The sequence below is a fragment of the Scleropages formosus genome, chromosome 10 (assembly GCF_900964775.1).
Source record: "Scleropages formosus chromosome 10, fSclFor1.1, whole genome shotgun sequence".
Lineage (NCBI taxonomy): Eukaryota > Metazoa > Chordata > Actinopteri > Osteoglossiformes > Osteoglossidae > Scleropages > Scleropages formosus.
This window is the reverse complement of record NC_041815.1, coordinates 23,248,361-23,266,568: the sequence shown is the minus strand read 5'-3', so window position 1 is coordinate 23,266,568 and position 18,208 is coordinate 23,248,361. Positions and strand designations below refer to the sequence as shown.

The following is an 18,208-nucleotide window of genomic DNA, read 5'->3' as shown; positions in this document are numbered from 1 at the left end:
CATGGTCATTAGGGGAATTGGTATGGGACTCATTTTTTATTGCAAGTTAAAATTAGTTTTGTGATAATTTTGAATATACAGAAAATGTATTAATTGAGAGGGGTGCGGTGGCGCAGTGGGTTGGACCACAGTCCTGCTCTCCGGTGGGTCTGAGGTTCGAGTCCCGCTTGGGGTGCCTTGCGACGGACTGGCGTCCCGTCCTGGGTGTGTCCCCTCCCCCTCCGGCCTTACGCCCTGTGTTGCTGGGTTGCTTCCGGTTCCCCGTGACCCTGTATGGGACGAGCGGTTCTGAAAATGTGTGTGTGTGTGTATTAATTGAACAAACAGTATGTAATGAAAGTTTGTCCTGAGGCTTAAAAAAATTTTCTGCCGTATTAACAAATATGTACATATCAGGAAGGTGGCGCAAGATACGTAATATTTGTTGCATTTTATTGTATTTTGCTGAAGTTTAAATTTGACAAGTGAAACAATACAGGAGTCTTTAGCATAGAACAGTGAAGGTTTGTACTTGACACCATAGTGTTTTGTAGCTCAGTACGGGAACTGAGTTCTATGAACTCCCTAGTCAGATATTGTTGAAGAAATTTACACTCGAACAACATAATGCTACAGACTAATGTTGTGAAGCCGGAACCTGCATTCTTCACATCTCCTCCAGATGGACCCATCTTAGTGACAGTCACGATGTCCCACTCGGCTGCCGTGATTCATGGATCTGTACATGTGGAAATGGGGTCTGAACTCAAACTCACCTGTGTTGCTGATGGGAAGCCCAAACCAAGCGCAAAATGGCTGGAGGAAAACCGAACTGTGGTACACACTACAGAAACTCTACACATACCTGAAGTGCAGAAGGAACATGAAGGGCTTTACTGGTGTGTGGTGAACAACCGGTATGGAGAGAAGAACACCAGTGTCCATCTGCTGGTGTCTTCGAAAGAAGAGTCTAGTAAGTATCTACACCTCATTCAAGGAATTGGACCAAAGCATTGGTACCAGGTATACTCACTTTGGTGCTTATGAGAGCAAAGCCACATATTTCTGCTCAACATCTTGTTCTCCATCCCAGCGACTGTTCAATTAAAGCTATGATTACATCACAATTTTATTTTTTACATTTGGTTCTCATACACAGTTTTAAATATTGCACTTTGCGCCACTCACTGCTAGTAACTATAATCCAGTCACCAGTGTCCTTCTGCTGGCAACCGAGAGTGGTGAGTTAGTTGACTTAATGTTCTGTAATTAATAGTGAGAAATGAAGTTGCATCCAGGGGGTGCAGTGGGTTTTACTGGGTCCTCCTCTCCGGTGGGTCTGTGGTTCGAGGCCTGTGTGGGGTGCCTTGCGACAGACTGGCATCCTGTCCTGGGTGTGTCCCCTCCCCCTCCAGCCTTACACCCTATGTTGTCGGGTTAGGCTCCGGCTCCCCATGACCCCACATGGGACAAGTGGTTTCAGATGATATGTGTGTGTATGTGTGAAGTTGCATCCATCACCCTACAAGAGGTATAAAAACAATTCCTTTTCTCAACCCGTAATTCATCCAGCAGATAGTGCACTTGAGCTTGTCTTGGCTAGAATGGCCTCTAGATAATGTCTGTGACTCAGGGGACCTTTACTGAAAATGTAATGAATATTGTTAATTTATGGGGTGTGGTGGCGCAGTGGGTTGGACCACGGTCCTGCTTTCCAGTGGGTCTGGGGTTCGAGTCCCGCTTGGGGTGCCTTGTGATGGACTGCCGTCCCGTCCTGGGTGTGTCCCCTCCCCCTCCGGCCTTATGCCCTGTGTTACCGGGTAGGCTTCGCGACCCCGTATGGGACAAGCGGTTCTGAAAATGTGTGTGTGAAATGTGTTAATTTATGAAAATGACTGTTGTTTTTGTCCCTGCAGGGCCTGGACTGTCAACATGTCTACGGATAAAAATTTTGTACATTGTGATCATAGTCGCCATGAATACCATCATGTTCTTGTACATAAGAGTGAAATGGAATCAGAGCAAAGAGACCAAACACTCCAGAACTCCCAGGGTTGTGGAATAGCCCTGAAGTAACTGCTAGCATGATAATACACACACACACACACACACACACACACACACACACACACACACACACTTACGCCCTGTTGCCTGGTAGGCTCCGGTTCCCCGCGACCCCATATGGGACAAGCATGATAATAAATAGAAAAAAAACCACCTTGCAATCATATTTGTTTTTGCAAGCCGACTAAGACTTTATTTGCTCTACTGCGGAATTCAAACTGTTTGCATTTTCCAAGTATTCTGAGGGATTCCTTTACATTTTTGTTGGTATTTGTTCCTTAGTTCCCGTATAAAACAAATACATAGAGTGTGAAAAGATTTGGAGATCAGTCCAGTGCAATGGGTAATACAAATGTGCATAAATATTTCATGACAAAATTGTACTTAAATTGGAATAAATCTTTCAGACAGTTCAAGGGTGTTTGGAGTCAGTTATGAGGCACAATAAAGCTTACATTTTTTTTAAAACTGTTCTGGAGAGATTCACTAGGCCTTGTCCATCACAACTATACTGCATGCACACGTGTACAAGAAGATACGGTCATACTGATGTTAATGTGTGTGTGTCTTGCGTACTGTTTGCTTGCTTAACACAGCCTGAAACTTACCGTGTCAGCATCTTCTTAAAACAGAAGCTCATCTTCCATGGCTGGTCTGCAGGAAAATTCCAAAGATCAGAGGTGCTTTTCTAGAACTTTCTGTGCAGTTCACAGAAATAAGTAAAAAGGAAAAGAATACGAAAGATGCAATGACCGACATAATGAAGAAAGGCAAGTAATAATGTAAAATGATAAAAAAGCAAGCACATCCCAACACTGTGGAATATTGTTTGAACTATTTATTAACCTCTTTGAAAAAGAAATGTACTTAGTTCTCCAGTGCAATCTGCATGTTTGAAGGTTCATCTGAATAGAAATATACCACATCTTGTCTTTCATGTGGTGAAGAGTGTGTGTGTTATCCAAAACAGATCGTGTGAAGTAAGTGTAAGAGACAACAGGTTTTTACATTAGTCCTTGTCTCCTCTTTCCAAGAATGAGGTGGTTCTTTTCAAGGATCACCAACCTAGCGTGAGCTGAAAGCACTGCAGAAGCAGGCTGGATGAAGGTGGACCCGCTTCTATTTGGGCGCAGTTTCTTGGCACCTGTTGTTGCGCTCAGAAATACAGGTCCCAAATGCTCCGCAAGAAGCAGAAATTTTAGTAAATAATTAGGAAAAAAATGTAAACTCAAATATCAAGTTAATTTTTTATCTTTAAAAATGTATAACTCTGCCATTTGTAATAGATGGAGCCACGGTCCCTCAGAAGGGGGATTTTTCAATCGATGACGAGGCTCTGGGTGTGTAAAATACATTCATGCTCAAAAACAAAAATAAACCCGTACTATTCCAACTGCTGTTTTCAGTTTCAAAGCAGGAATGTGTAAAGGACCTCATGAATGTATGAGATAAATGTAAAACAGTACAGGTTTTGACATACAGTTGGTAACGTAGTGGTTAGAGCTGCTGCTTCTGGACCCAGAGACCACAGCTTCACACCTTACCTCTAGTTGTGGTTCCCTTGTGTGATGTACTCACCCTAAATTTGCTCCAGCAAAGTTTCCCAGCTGTATAAATGAGTGAACAATGTAGCTCTGGCATTAAGCATCAGCTAACTGAATAAATATAAGCATTTTCACTGAGTTCCCATATGTGTCTCCAAAGCTGCCACAACGGGGTAATTTAAAAAAAAAAAACTGAAAAATAGATGACCAACCACCCTGATGAACACCAGACATGAACTGTAAACACTGCAGACACAAGTTGGGTTAAAGTGGAGCCACTGCTGTTTGGGTACAGTTGACACCTATTACAGATTTTTGACCAAGTAGGGTTATAATGACAGGTATCTGTTATTTTAACTGGTGTATAATGTCAGTTTTTTATTATTTGTTGAATTTTGTCAAAACAAAAGTTTCTTGTTTTTCGAGTATATAGAGTTTTATGTTGGTATTGTGGTTGTTTTTATTTGTAAATATTGTTTATTGTTAGTGTTTCTATTTTTAATTGGAGTTAAAAAAAGGAATAAAAAAAAAAGAAAAACCTGTTGCAGATCTGCCAATCTACAGGTCCCGAAAGCAAAGAAACAAACAAATCTGGGGAAATGAATCTGTGAAAAAATGCTATTAAAAATTTACATTTTGTCTTTGGAAATTTGTAAGTACAACATCTGTAACACTCAAAGACAGTGTACTTCACAAGAGGGGCTTTGTCTTCAGATAAAGAGTCTGTGGGTATTATAGAAAATAAGTGTATGCTAAATATATATAAAAATAAATAAAGATATGTGTGTGTGTGCAAAAAAAGCTTTAACTGCTATGCTACAGGTGACTGTCATTATATACAGTATATCCTTAGACATTTTTACTAAGTTCCTGTCCCCCTCCCACCAGTGTTGCAAGAACTATTTGCTAAGGGTTTACTAAGGGTTCGGAGGCGCTCCGACTCCCTACCCAAATTGTGCTACAGCAACCTGTATTTCACAAAGGCTATTTCAACACACCTGCTATACTTTGGTGTGAAAGATCTGAGTCACATGGCAACTGATTGAGGAAGCTACAGAGTTATTACCTTGAGGTCTTTGCCCTCAAGCTGCATTTTCACTCTCTCTGAGTGGGTTTCAGAAGCCACTTCCTGGTGTACATCTCATCTCTTTCCTCCCTTCGATGAACCTTGATGCAGTTTTTTCCTATTTAGGCCACTATGAGAAACAAGTTTCAGTTTTTGGTTTTATTCAGCCTCAGAGCCCAGAGTACTCCTTGACATGAATAAAGTTTCAAGAGATGATCTCAAGAGCGGTGTTCAACGTACATAAAACCAGCATAATGGATTTTGGATGGTTGTCAAAAAAAGTATAAGATTACAGTTAGATTACAGTTATCTGCATTTTAGCCTTGGGGGCAGGAAGGAGGTTTCATACCCACTTTTATATACATGTATACAGTGTATATGTATAAGCAGAATTTAAAATCACAAGACAGATAACTTCCTATAGAAATATTCAACACAATTAACTTGGTCATCATTTTTACAACTGTCCTTATCATTATCATTACTATCATTATGTGTTCCTGGATTGTGATAACTGATGTTTTTAGGAAATAAATGAAGAACACCTTCACCCGTAATATTAAACACACACACACACATTTTCAGAACCGCTTGTCCCATACGGGGTCGCGGGGAACCAGAGCCTACCCGGCAACACAGGGCGCAAGGCTGGAGGGGGAGGGGACACACCCAGGACGGGACGCCAGTCCGTCGCAAGGCACCCCCAGCGGGACTCGAACCCCAGACCCACTGGAGAGCAGTCCAACCCACTGCACCACCGCACCCCTAATATTAAACAAATCCAGATAATAAATATACATGACTATAATTTCTGTCTCCTATGTTTACCAGCTGGGGGAACTCCAATTGTTCCGTTTTATTATTTGTTTTCTAGGCTCTTGGTCAATATGGAATGTTGAAAGCACTGCATTTTTCTGATAATAAATCATCCCAGCCTATCTACCCGGTTTCAGCAACTGTCCAGAGTTGAGTTGTGGTGGTGCAGGACCTATCCTGAAAACACCGAGCGTGAGGCAGGGTACACCCTGGGTGGGATGCCAGTCCGCTGGAACACTAAAACAAGTCATGACTAAAACAAGCCTTTTGTAGGATATTACTGTACTTTGTTCAGTTTACACAAAGAAAAAGGAACATTTTACATCCATTACAGGAAACAGGTATCCTAAGTGTCTTGTACACTGTTTATATACTGCATTACATTTTCCGTTTAAACAATATTGTTTGAGTTTTTTGTCCATTTTAATCAAAGATTGTATCAAGAGTGGTAGCTTATCGAATTTTGAATCTCCATGCTCATAAAAATATATTTTACTTCAAATGATAAAGAGGCAGCTAATCTTTACTAAAATAAAAGACAAGACATGACTGACTTTTATCCCCGTGAGAAAGTGCTTTTGCTGGTGGTTTCGCGTACGCCAACCGCTTCACTTTGTATTCACTCTCATGTTCAGAAGAAGAAAGTAGAGGAAAAAAAGAGGAACCAGATTTAAAACGGAGACACTCAGAAATGGTAAGAGATGCTGAAAGATTTTTGTGAGTGTGGAGGAAAAGTAAAAAAATTCATCACTGTATTTTTTTACATGCCTTACTGAGCGTCCAATTTCCTTTGTGCAGATAACAGAAGACGCAGGGTGTTACTACTATATGTGTTGCTAATGGTAACTAGATGTGAAGAAGAAAACAAGCTGTAGCTTAGCTGACATGCAAATTACTATGTGTAGTTGGCGAGAAACGTTCCGCTCCAGAAGTTTTGTAGCAGTGCACAAAGAACATATATTAAACAAGTAAACAAGCTTATAGCCAATTAAATGTGTCCGATGAACTGGTGACATATGAACAGGCATGAAGTTTGTTATAAATTGTAAGAGTTTTTCTTGTTCGGAGGGAGGCTCCCTCATCTCTGTGAGTGAGGGACCCTCTTTCTGGCTGAAGTAAGGGATCCTACTAGCAAACTTTTCTCCTGTCTTGCATTAAGTTGGTTTATGCTAAATTTCTTCCACATGAGGCAATGAGTCGCATGACTCCCTCTGATCACATGTGTGCAGCTTCCTTTTCTTGCCCATATGCTGCTTGTGTTTGTAGTCTCACCCAGTGTCGCAAGTAGGTTGGAAGGATACGGCAACATGACACACAGCCGGTCTGTGCACACACATTATGGCTGAGCTCACCCTCCTGCTTCTTCTGCTTGGGACCTGTGCACTTGGCACGTTGTCTGGTAGGTGGCTGGTAGGTGCTGTCTTTACTGTCACATGCAGAGCCAGGTCAGTATGACAGTTTAGCTTCATTGTCAAGATGTCTATTCTCAGGTCATGTAAGCAGATACTTGGGTTTCTGTCTGAGACACGTCAATCTTCTCTTTGCTCTGTGCCTTTTACTTTCTCCGTTTCGTCTTTGTCATCTTCCCCTTATAGTCTGCATACAAACTGGCTATAAAGGTATATATTGCTTCTGTATTTCCGCTAGCTGACACTGCACTTGTTGAAGGTGTGTGATCCAGTCACCGCACTGATCCATAGTGGCCTGTTTGTAGGGATCCTGTATATCAGGAAAGTGATCTTTTTGTTCTGGTCCCAAACGTTTAAAAGCATTGCTGAAGAAGTGAATAGTTCATAAAAAATGTGAATTTAATGGAACCTTTTACAGCAAATATTATAGGGATGTGAATCAGAATCAGAATCAGTTCATTTGCCAGGAACAGTAAAAGTGTATATTGAATATGCAAGTTCAGTTTAGTGCACTGCTATTAATTGTTACAACATGTGTGTTTGTATGGAGGGTATGGATATAGAATCACTCAGCTAAACTACTGGAGCTTTTACTGTTCTTGGTTAATTGATTCTGCCTCTATGAACTAATCAAAATCTGATTCTGATTCTGAACAAATTATTTGCTTCAATAAATATGCAGCCAGCAGCTGAAAAAATTCAATTGTAATTTTTTTTCCCCTGTATTTATACATCCATCTACAATACTTGTATGTTAGTAGATAGTGGGTTAAAAATTTAAAGTAAATTAAAAAAACATATAAATGTTGATTTAGAAGACAATCATAGTTTTCATTAACACACCTTCCAACAAGCTTTAAATCTTAGATGTACTGAGATTGATTAATTCCCGTTTTAAATGTCCCTTTGACACCTAAGTGATGGTCTATTTTATTTAGGGTAAACATATATTTAGGTATGCTTCTTCAACTGAAATATTTTTAGTTTCATACATTCATGGGACATTTCTGTAGACATATTGTAGCAAGGACAGTCGGAAGGTCATAAACTGTATTTATTTTTCATTGTTTGGGGCATCAACCACACACTTTGTTCTTTTTTTTTGTACAGAAACACATATCAGTTTCAGTTTAGCCAGCCATTGTAGAGTTATTTAATACAGTATTTCTTCTGCAATAGTATATCTAGCTATTGCTATTTCTGACCTTGAATAAGCAATTTCAAATTTTCACCGTCAAAAATTGGTATTTTACTTTTTCTGAACTTTTCGTCTACCCTGCTCAAAGGTACAAAAGCTTTCTTCCTGTGATAGTTTTTTTTTTTTTTTTAACAAAAACACCACCTTCCACCCATTACAGGAGGAAAGTCCTAAAACCTTAAATTCTGTCTTTTGCCAGACATGTCCTAAATTTGTATTATCACATTTTCTATTAATTAAAATAACAATTACATTTCAACAGATCCTTTTAATGCTAGGATTTAATCTCATTGTGTCCATGTCATACAACAAAAGAACATATAGGTAGTTGTTAATGTATCTATAGTTTTTAAATTTAGCTGTGTGAAAACATACACTATTGCTCTGCATTATGTGACTCCATTCTTTATTCGTGCATATTTTTATACTTGTATCTATAATTGAACATTCTGGACGGAAATGCTTGTGTTGCAGTAGTATAAATTTATAAGGAAGTAATTACTAAACTAAGTAATGTTCTAGTTTGTATTAACAGAGAGAGTAGTTCTGAAGAATTATTATTTTCACTCATAAGGGGGTTATACAATGTAGAAAACACAAATAACGTGCAGAGATTTATTACATTTTACATAGAAATGTAAATGAATAATATAAAATTTATTGATGCAGCTTTAATGCAACTTTGTTGTTTTGTAACGGAACTACGTTTCTTTTATTCAAGATTCATTGAAGACGATACTTCAACCTCCAGAAATCAGAGCTGAGATTGGAAAACCAGCCACTTTATCCTGTAAATTCAACTATTCAGAGGATCAAAAGATATATGTGACATTTTCCAGAACTCGTGACCAAACAAAATCTGATATTAATGGAACTCAGAATACAACGTGTAGCCCACTTGCCTCTAAGGAAAGACTTTTTCTTTGTGAAACTTATTTCAACACAAATAATATCAGACTAGAGGATGAGGGTGTGTACTACTGTAAGGTAGGCATACCAACACCTGGAAAAGTGCTCACGGGGACAGGCAACGGGACTAAACTGTCTCTTTATGGTAAGGAACTAACTTCATGATGTGATCATATTTTGGACATTTTATTAAAAATACTTCTCTTGACTTTATCCTGCACAATATATATTTCTAAATTTATATTTTTTCTCTGAGCAAAAATGATAAAATCAAATTGTAAACATGTTTTACCTTCATTCTAGATATGATTAAGTAGTGTTCCAGTGCAAAACTTTGCTTTCATGTATTGACTATATATATTCTAGCTGAGCCCTCCTTAGTCGACATCAAGCCAGGAGGTCCGCTGGTGTCTGGACATGAATCCTCCCTGAACTGCTCAGCCTCAGGGTTCTATCCTCAGAACATCTCAGTGTTGTGGTCCTACAGAGGTCAGCAAGTGCCTCCCAGCAATGTCTCCTTTAAGACCGAAAAGATCAGAGACGGCACTTTCCAACTTCTCAGTGAGTTCAGGTTCAGGCCCACAGCAGCAGACCATGGGGCACAGTGCAGTTGTACTGTCTCACACCCATACTGGACCATCAGCAGGACAGCCAGCATCCCACTCAATGTTGAATGTGAGTAGCACGGTCATTAGGGGAATTGGTATGGGACTCATTTTTTATTGCAAGTTAAAATTAGTTTCGTGATAATTTTGAATATTCAGAATATGTATTAATTGAACAAACAGTATGTAATGAAAGTTTGTCCTGAGGCCTAAAAATTTTCTGCCGTATTAACAAATATGTGCATATCAGGAAGGTGGCGCAAGATACGTAATATTTGTTGCATTTATGTATTTTGCTGAACTTTAAATTTGACAAGTGAAAAAATACAGGAGTCTTTAGCATAGAACAGTGAAGGTTTGTACTTGACACCATAGTGTTTTGTAGCTCAGTACGGGAACTGAGTTCTATGAACTCCCTAGTCAGATATTGTTGAAGAAATTTACACTCGAACAACGTAATGCTACAGACTAATGTTGTGAAGCCGGAACCTGCTTTCTTCACGTCTCCTCCAGATGGACCCAGCTTAGTGACAGTCACGATGTCCCACTCGGCTGCCGTGATTCATGGATCTGTACATGTGGAAATGGGGTCTGAACTCAAACTCACCTGTGCTGCTGATGGGAACCCCAAACCAAGCGTAAAATGGCTGGAGGAAAACCGAACTGTGGTACACACTACAGAAACTCTACACATACCTGAAGTGCAGAAGGAACATGAAGGGCTTTACTGGTGTGTGGTGAACAACCGGTATGGAGAGAAGAACACCAGTGTCCATCTGCTGGTGTCTTCGAAAGAAGAGTCTAGTAAGTATCTACACCTCATTCAAGGAATTGGACCAAAGCATTGGTACCAGGTATACTCACTTTGGTGCTTATGAGAGCAAAGCCACATATTTCTGCTCAACATCTTGTTCTCCATCCCAGCGACTGTTCAATTAAAGCTATGATTACATCACAATTTTATTTTTTACATTTGGTTCTCATACACAGTTTTAAATATTGCACTTTGCGCCACTCACTGCTAGAAACTATAATCCAGTCAGCTCCGCAGAACTGCTGCACAGCCTCAATTTCCAGTCGTAATTTTCACTTAAAATCAGGCAAGGGAACACAGTTAAGCAAGAAGCAGGAGAAAAGTACCTGTTTGCGGAGCTCTTGGTCCTGTTCCGATGGAAACACCTGAATTCTGGCTGCTTTGAAAACAATGTTTGAACAGAGCTGGTAAAGGTTCGAGATGAAAGTTTAGATAACAGCTCCAGCAAAGGAAAAGAGTGGGAGGCAGACCGCCTTGGGCTGACTGAGAGAAGTCCTCCGCACTTTCGACAGCTGGCGGCCTACGTCGTCTCGGGCCTAGACGTGACATCTTTCAGGTCACCTTCAATACTGCTGACAGACACAATTTGTGTTTATAACAGCTGAGGCTTTCCCAGACGTGGTGTAAAGGATATTTCCACTATGAAAAGGTAGCACATATTTACATGATGTCGCATTACGAATGCTCTGCTCCACTCTTCCGTGCTCCACTGAGGGACCGTTCCTTTGTCTCCGTCATACTATACTGAAACTTTTATTACCTTCTTTCTGAAAACAACCACATCGTCTAGCTACACATTCCACTCAACTTGGTGAATAAGGTGTGTGGGCTAGTAAAACTACATAGTATCCATTGTATGTCGCTTTGGAGAAAAGCGTCTGTTAAGTAAATAAATGTAGATGAAATGTAAATGTAAGTTCTCAAGCAATGCTGTAAAACTTACCATTACTCTGCAGGACTGCCAGTGTAAACACATTTGTTAAGACTAATGTCTGATACTCTTAACATTTGAGTCAAACTATGCATGGTCTCATTGTCAATGACCAACAACGGCAAGTGTCAGGAATTAATGTGTATTTTTTGCAAAAAATTCTTTTCCAGATGCCTCCATGAATTTAATTTATGGCTTCGTTGTTGTTCTGGTTGCCTTTCTCATCGCAATCATAATTTTTGCATCCTGGAGGAGAAGGAAGGAGAAGGATGCACAGGATTCTGAAGGTAAATTTGATCGCTTTTATGAAATCTGATATAGTCTTGAGTTTTACTTGTGTCCCTTCAGACAAGCCCTTAATTCAATGCGTTTGAATAAAAAAATTACTGGTCGTCTTGGTATAACATCAGTTGTTATGTGGAAAGCAGCACGAAAAAAAATTATTACTTTATTTTTAAAGAATTAGTTTATATAATTAGTTTAGTTCTACTTGAAAAAGAAAAAACTCGAATGTCTTGTGTCACGCCCCCGGGAACAAGCAGAGTGGCAATACCTGCGGCTAATTGATGACTCCCGGGATATAAGGAGCTCTGTGCCCACATCACGATGCGAATTCTTGCAGTTGCCCTCGTGGTTTATCAGTAGCAGCATTCTTGTCTTGCCCTGCTTTGTTCTCTTGTTTCTGGTTTTCGACCCTAGCCCGTTTTCCTCGACGACGTATCGCCTTGTCTGGATAGTGACGTTTGTACCTCGTAGACTTTTGCCTGTACCTGACCTTTGAGTTTGTCTTGCCCTACGAACCCAGTCGAATGAATAAAACTACCCGCACTTGGGTCCACTACATACACGTCTGTCTCCAGTCAGCCTGTCCCCATGACACCTTGTAGTCCTTACAGCCTGTTATGGTGGGACCCACATCTTTGCAGAGAGACAGTTTACACATCGTGACATGGTGCTTGCACAGCTCCAGGTCAGATTGTAACTCACCACATTTACAGTGTTTTTTTTTAAACCTCCTTGCGCCTCTCAAAAGGGGGCATGCATACTGAACCGCACTGGCAGATATAGCCCACTTCTGCAAAACAAGGTCAGGGCCTTCGTGGGTCTAGTAACAAATGACACACTTTGCTTATTCATAATGTTAGATATGTCTTCTCTTGATTTGTTTCATCTCTCTGTTCGCAGGTCATCACCCACACAGGTAAGCTTGGAGTACATTGCTTTGCAAATATATTTGAACTAAGCGTGAAATACACTGTGCTTTGCTATAATCACCCCTACACAAGAGAATAAGAAGTATTACAGTACTGAATGTTCACATTTACATTTATTCATTTAGCTGATGTTTTTCTCCAAAGTAACACACAACTCAAATATGCATAAATATATATTGTCAGGCAGGAGGGTGCGGCGGATTTGGCTGGGGCCTGCTCTCTGGTGGGTCTGGGGTTTGAGTCCTGCTTGGGGTGCTATGTTACGGACCGGCATCACGTCCTGGGTGTGTCCCTTCCCCCTTCGGCCTTATGCCCTCTGTTGCCGGATTAGGCTCCGGTTCACCGTGACCCCGCTTGGGACAAGTGGCTTTAGACAGTGTGTGTGTATATTGTAAAATATTTACACACAGATAGAAATGTATATCATATACAGCTATGTGTATTAAATATTATTATTACACACTTGACAGGAGTTTTCCAGCACCACATTAGTCTGAAACATTGCTAGGACCCAAGCTGGGTGAACACCATTCAGTCACAGCCTATGTTTAGCACCACTCATGATGGCACTAAATTCTAAGTTTCTGCCATGATCACATTGCTACCTGCAGCAAGTCTTCTTGTGAAACCAACAAAACCTCTGGCTAACTGTCAGGCTGCATGCATCATGCTTGAGGCTGCAACTTGAGCACTGCTATTCTCAGTATATGCGTGTTTGCACACCAAAAGACCCTGACTGCTGAAAGAAGCGGCAGGCAACCTCACTGACCCACCAGCTCATCTCCAAAACTACATGCTGACTGTACAATGCACCAGCATGCGACCCTTCCACTCTGCTTTTACTCCAACGCCGCCACAGGCAGTACTTTTTGTGGTTTTCGTGAGCAAAAACCCAGAGGCAGCAGAGGAAGAAGAGGCCTTCTGGAAGTTCTAATTACTCTGCATGCTTTGTGCAACTCTTCCACCTACACTAACCCCACATGGCACTTTCACTAAAGTGTGATCTGCGCTTTAACAGCAAAATGAAGTTTGAAAATCTGAGCTTTCAATTCACTTGCCATGGGACCACTTCAGTCACAATGGTCTAAAAGTGCAGCAGAACATGTGTGAATTACAAACCCTTATTTGCACATTTTATTCTAAAAATAAAATGTGCAAATAAAGGTTTGTAATTCACACATGTCCTCCTGCACTTTCACCCATTCTCAGACCTGTTCAAATGAGGCAGTAATTAACAGGTACTGTATACACTACCGGTCAAAAGTTTTAGAACACCCCCATTTTTCCAGTTTTTATTGAAATTTAAGCAGTTCAAGTCCAGTGAATAACCCGAAATGGTACAAAGGTAAGCGGTAAACTGCCAGAGGTTAAAAAAAAAGTTCAGGTTACCAAAAACTGAAAAATAATATACATTTCAGAGTTATACAAAAAGGCCTTTTTCAGGGAAGAAGTAATGGGTTACCAACTTACAGCTGCTGCAATGGAAGTAAATTAAGCTTTGAAAGTTGATGCTAACAATTCCTACAAGTGCACCAGCTTTTGTTGATTACTTACAAACCCTCTATCTGTATAAAAGCAGTGTTGGAACAGACCGTGTTACTACACCCGCTTAAGCATTATTTGGACAGTACTGTACTGCGGGAAGTAGTATATTGCTCTCATAATGGTGAGGAAAAGGCAATTAACAAAGGAAGACAGAGCATTATAAGGCTTAAAAGTGTAGGTCTTTCCTTTAGAGAAATTGGAAAGAAAGCCAAGGTGTCAGCGAGTAGAGTTTCCTACACCATCAAAAGGCACTTGGAAACTGGAGGAAACTCTGATAGGAAGATGTCTGGCAGACCCAAAGCCACAACAGAATCAGAAGACAAGTTTCTGAAAGTCAACAGCTTGCGTGATAGGCTGCTCACAGGACAACAGCTTCAAGCACAGCTTAACACTGGTCAAAGGAAGCAAGTCTCAGTTTCAGCTGTGAAAAGAAGACTTCGAACTCTTGACAGGTTGAGTGGCAGCAAGAAAGCATTGCTAAGATTGCAAAATAAGAAAAAGAGGCTTGCCTGGGCCATGAAGCACCGCCAGTAGACTACTGAAGACTGGAAGAAGGTCTTATGGACCAATGAATCAAAATTTGAAATCTTCGGTTAATCACGCAGGGTTTTTGTACACCGTCGAGTAGGCGAAAGGATGGAACTTTCCAATCAATATTTGATTTCCGTTGTACGAAGAATGCCACGAGTGTGTTCTGCTGTTATATTTGCAAAAGGTGGCTACTCTGAGTCAAAAATTTAGATTAAATTTTGTTAAACAAAATGTTTCCATAATTTCTTTTTCATGTCCAATTATTTATTTGTTCTATGCTTTAATTTCAGAGTACATTGAGACAAAGAAACAAAAACTGCGTAAATTTCAGTAAAAACTGGAAAAATGGAGGTGTTCTAAAACTTTTGACCGGTAGTGTATGTTGAGCCATCTGCTTTTGTATGTATATAATATACATATTCCTCTGAACTTTTTTGAAATATTTATATATCTACACACATGCCAGTTTGAAAATCAGAGCTGAGCACTGCCAACGTGCTCATGCAGGAAGGATGGGTGCCTGCATTTTGATACAATCACCTTGTTTCACTTTTTATCTGTGCACCAGTTAATGTGTTTTTGGTCTTTCTTATTAGTCTTATACCTTCCCCAGAGAGCACTGTTCATTATGAAGGTATGTTGAACATTCTTGATGGAGTTTTGACTAGTTTCTAGCACATCAGCCATGCAGATGTTGTGTTGTCTTTATGAAAATCTTTATACAGAGCTTTCTATTTAGATACAGTGTATGCCATGCCAAAGAAACGCAAGAAGAACAACATCAGCCACCAACATCAGCCAAAGCCAGGTTGGTTGGCCCTTAGAGAAAGAGGACTGATTAATATATAGTGCCAGAGTTCTCTCTCCTCTGACATTATTCTTTGTCTTCCAAAGCTCGACAAACTGTGGATGAAACACAGCTGATATATGCCGATATCACATTCACCTCTGCACCAACAAATGTGATTACCACGGTAATACACTATATCGACTGATACATATGTATCTATACATGTACATATTAGGCTGCCATGCACAATTCAGCTTACAGTTAGTAACTTCTGCATATAGTGCATTCATGACCACATCCTATGTGTAGTATGTAAGGTTTAAACACACTGCAATGCAGCAAATCTAATTATATAATAATGCTACACCAATCTCTGCAGAGGCCTGAAAAGCCTTGTAATATATTGGACTTTCAGTTTAAATGCAGTTATGCCACTCAGCTTGTTTCAGACTTCATAGTAAAATTCATTTCTCATGTTCAACGAACTGGGATATGGAAAATGTGGTTCTTATAGTTTGGTTCAAGCACAAGTAGAGACTGTAAACTGTGAATATGTCACTGTAACAGAAAAAGGGTGTAGTAAGAAAAGATGGTAAAAAAGGAAGGAAGGTTGCGTAAAAGAGGTGACTGTGGCTCCCTCAACTCACTTCCCTTTGTGCCTTTCCAGAATGAGAGCAAAATGTCCATATACAGTGATGTTGGCATCAAGAAAAAACACCAAACCACCGATGAGCAGAAGAGGGAAGGTCTGCACTCTATCTATACTGAGGCACAACACCCTCTGTGAACTCTTCTACGTCCTCCTAGGGGGATGGGGAGTGAGGGGTGAGGGTCATCTTCTCCCTTTTATTAACACTGGGCCATGTGCTTGTGACCAGGAGATGTGCTAAGAAGATTTAGAAAACCTTGGAAAACCTAGAAAACTACTTGAAGCCTTTTCTTCCTAAATGTGGTTAAGGTACATACTGGAGTCTTCCATCTTCCACTGTGAAATGGAAGTAAACATTTTTGTCTGCTTTGGAAGATTCAGATTAAAAGTCTTCGGTGTGTGCATGCTCTAGCTACAAAGTTACTGAGTAATCTGTAGACAGCATGCACACACCAAAGACTAGTTTTAATCTAAATCTTCCAAGGCAGAAAAAACAGTTGAAGTGATACTCATAAGGAAAACAACAGCGTATACAGTACAGAAGAATTTGTAAATATTGTTTGCTCACAGAAATTCCTTTTCTTTCCTCTTGAACTTTCAGTTTAACATTTCTAACTACAGCATTAATTACATTTTGGTTAGTTTGTATTTTTGCTGTAAACTAATTTATGCAAAGTAATAAACATGACTCACAAATGTTTATTGGAAATGAAGTAATTTTCTTGAATGGTTTTCATCATGACTGTCAGGAAGTGGCTGTTACAGAAGTTGGGTTGAACACATTGTCTATTTCTGTCAGACACTTAACCATTTGTTAATTTAGTCATAAAATGCTTTATAACGAACTACTGTACTTCAGCTCCTCATTATTATCACTATCATCATTAACACTGAAGTTTTGATTCGTTTAAATTCTTGAAACGCAGTCTGTACTAGTCATAACAAAAAATAGAAAAACTTGTGACTGTAAATGTGAAATATGTAAATTAAATTTTACCGTAAATTTTCTTCACGGCATGATTTTCACAAAGCCTTAGATTTACTGTGCCATAAACTTTCTTGAATGTAGCGAGGGGCTATAAACTTAGTTTCCTGCAGTTTTCACTGAACGACAGTTGGTTGGTGGACGAGCGCATGTGCAACAGAGATCTTGGTTGTGTAACAACTGCTCAGCTCTGGCAGGGCGTCTGCGGTGTTGAGATCTTGGCACAGTGGGGGAGCTCATCTGGAGATGCTGTCTTACGGTTTTCACAGGCTTACACCATCTTCTCACAAGTAGAACCACATCAAAATGTTGTCCTTCAGCTATGAACAACCATTGAAGAAACGTGCCACTCTGGAAACTCTCTGGTTTTCAGATTACTGTGTAGATATCTGTTACCAGGAAAACTGCGTGTTGGTGAAAGTTTTTACGCTAGGCAGCCATTCTCATTTTTATATGCGAAAGATGATTTTTTTAAGCTTACCAAATCTTTTTCAATCTGCCCTTTTACTTTATCTGCTCTGACACACTTTAGATGAATAGGGTAACTTTATAGCGCAATGGGGGAAATCTATAACAGGAACAGAAGTATCATGAATGTTTGATCTGCAACATAAAGGTTTTTGTGGGGCTTCTATGAACAATACACAAAAAAGTCTATGTGGAAAAAATACTTTGAAAATGAGGCCTAATAATTTTTCTAAATGTATGAAAACTGTCCTCAGCTCTTCATAAATGCAGAACGAATTAAGAATAAAGGTCAACCACAAACGATCAGAAAAGTCCCATGACTTTAATTGAGCAGAAACTATTATTCTTTTTTATCAGATTATTCAAAATGATTCTTAAGTGTCAGGATTGTGCAATACATGCATTCTTACAAAGGTGTACAATATCTAACATGACAACTGTGATGAGTTACTGTTCTGCAGTTAACAGTTCAGGACTAGACAGTTTACACAGTCTATGTAGGTATGTGTGCGTTTGCTCATAGCGGAAAAGGACTTAATTGTTAAAACACACACACACACACACATTTTCAGAACCGCTTGTCCCTTACGGGGTCACGGGGAACCGGAGCCAACCCGGCAACACAGGGCATAAGGCCGGAGGGGGAGGGGACACACCCAGGACGGGACGCCAGTCTGTCGCAAGGCAC

General features: G+C 40.0%; 1 protein-coding gene across 1 annotated transcript; it reads left to right on the top strand.

The window, feature by feature from the left end:
- Nucleotides 1-6,579: 6,579 nt before the first annotated feature.
- Nucleotides 6,580-17,221, top strand: LOC108932161 (sialic acid-binding Ig-like lectin 6). The gene is made up of 10 exons (XM_018748395.2): nucleotides 6,580-6,871; nucleotides 8,801-9,133; nucleotides 9,355-9,663; nucleotides 10,107-10,397; nucleotides 11,509-11,625; nucleotides 12,524-12,539; nucleotides 15,225-15,262; nucleotides 15,368-15,436; nucleotides 15,523-15,602; nucleotides 16,086-17,221. Exons 1-10 carry the CDS (start codon nucleotides 6,811-6,813, stop codon nucleotides 16,203-16,205), a joined length of 1,434 nt encoding a protein of 477 aa, XP_018603911.2. The 5' UTR covers nucleotides 6,580-6,810; the 3' UTR covers nucleotides 16,206-17,221.
- The last annotated feature ends 987 nt before the right edge of the window (nucleotides 17,222-18,208 follow it).

Bases quoted from the DNA above. Each gene is read 5' to 3' on its own strand.
- LOC108932161 (XM_018748395.2), top strand. From the start codon at position 6,811: ATGGCTGAGCTCACCCTCCTGCTTCTTCTGCTTGGGACCTGTGCACTT. The intron at 9,134-9,354 runs GTAAGGAACTAA...TATATATTCTAG, and splicing joins GACTAAACTGTCTCTTTATG to CTGAGCCCTCCTTAGTCGAC. The intron at 15,603-16,085 runs GTAATACACTAT...GTGCCTTTCCAG, and splicing joins CAACAAATGTGATTACCACG to AATGAGAGCAAAATGTCCAT.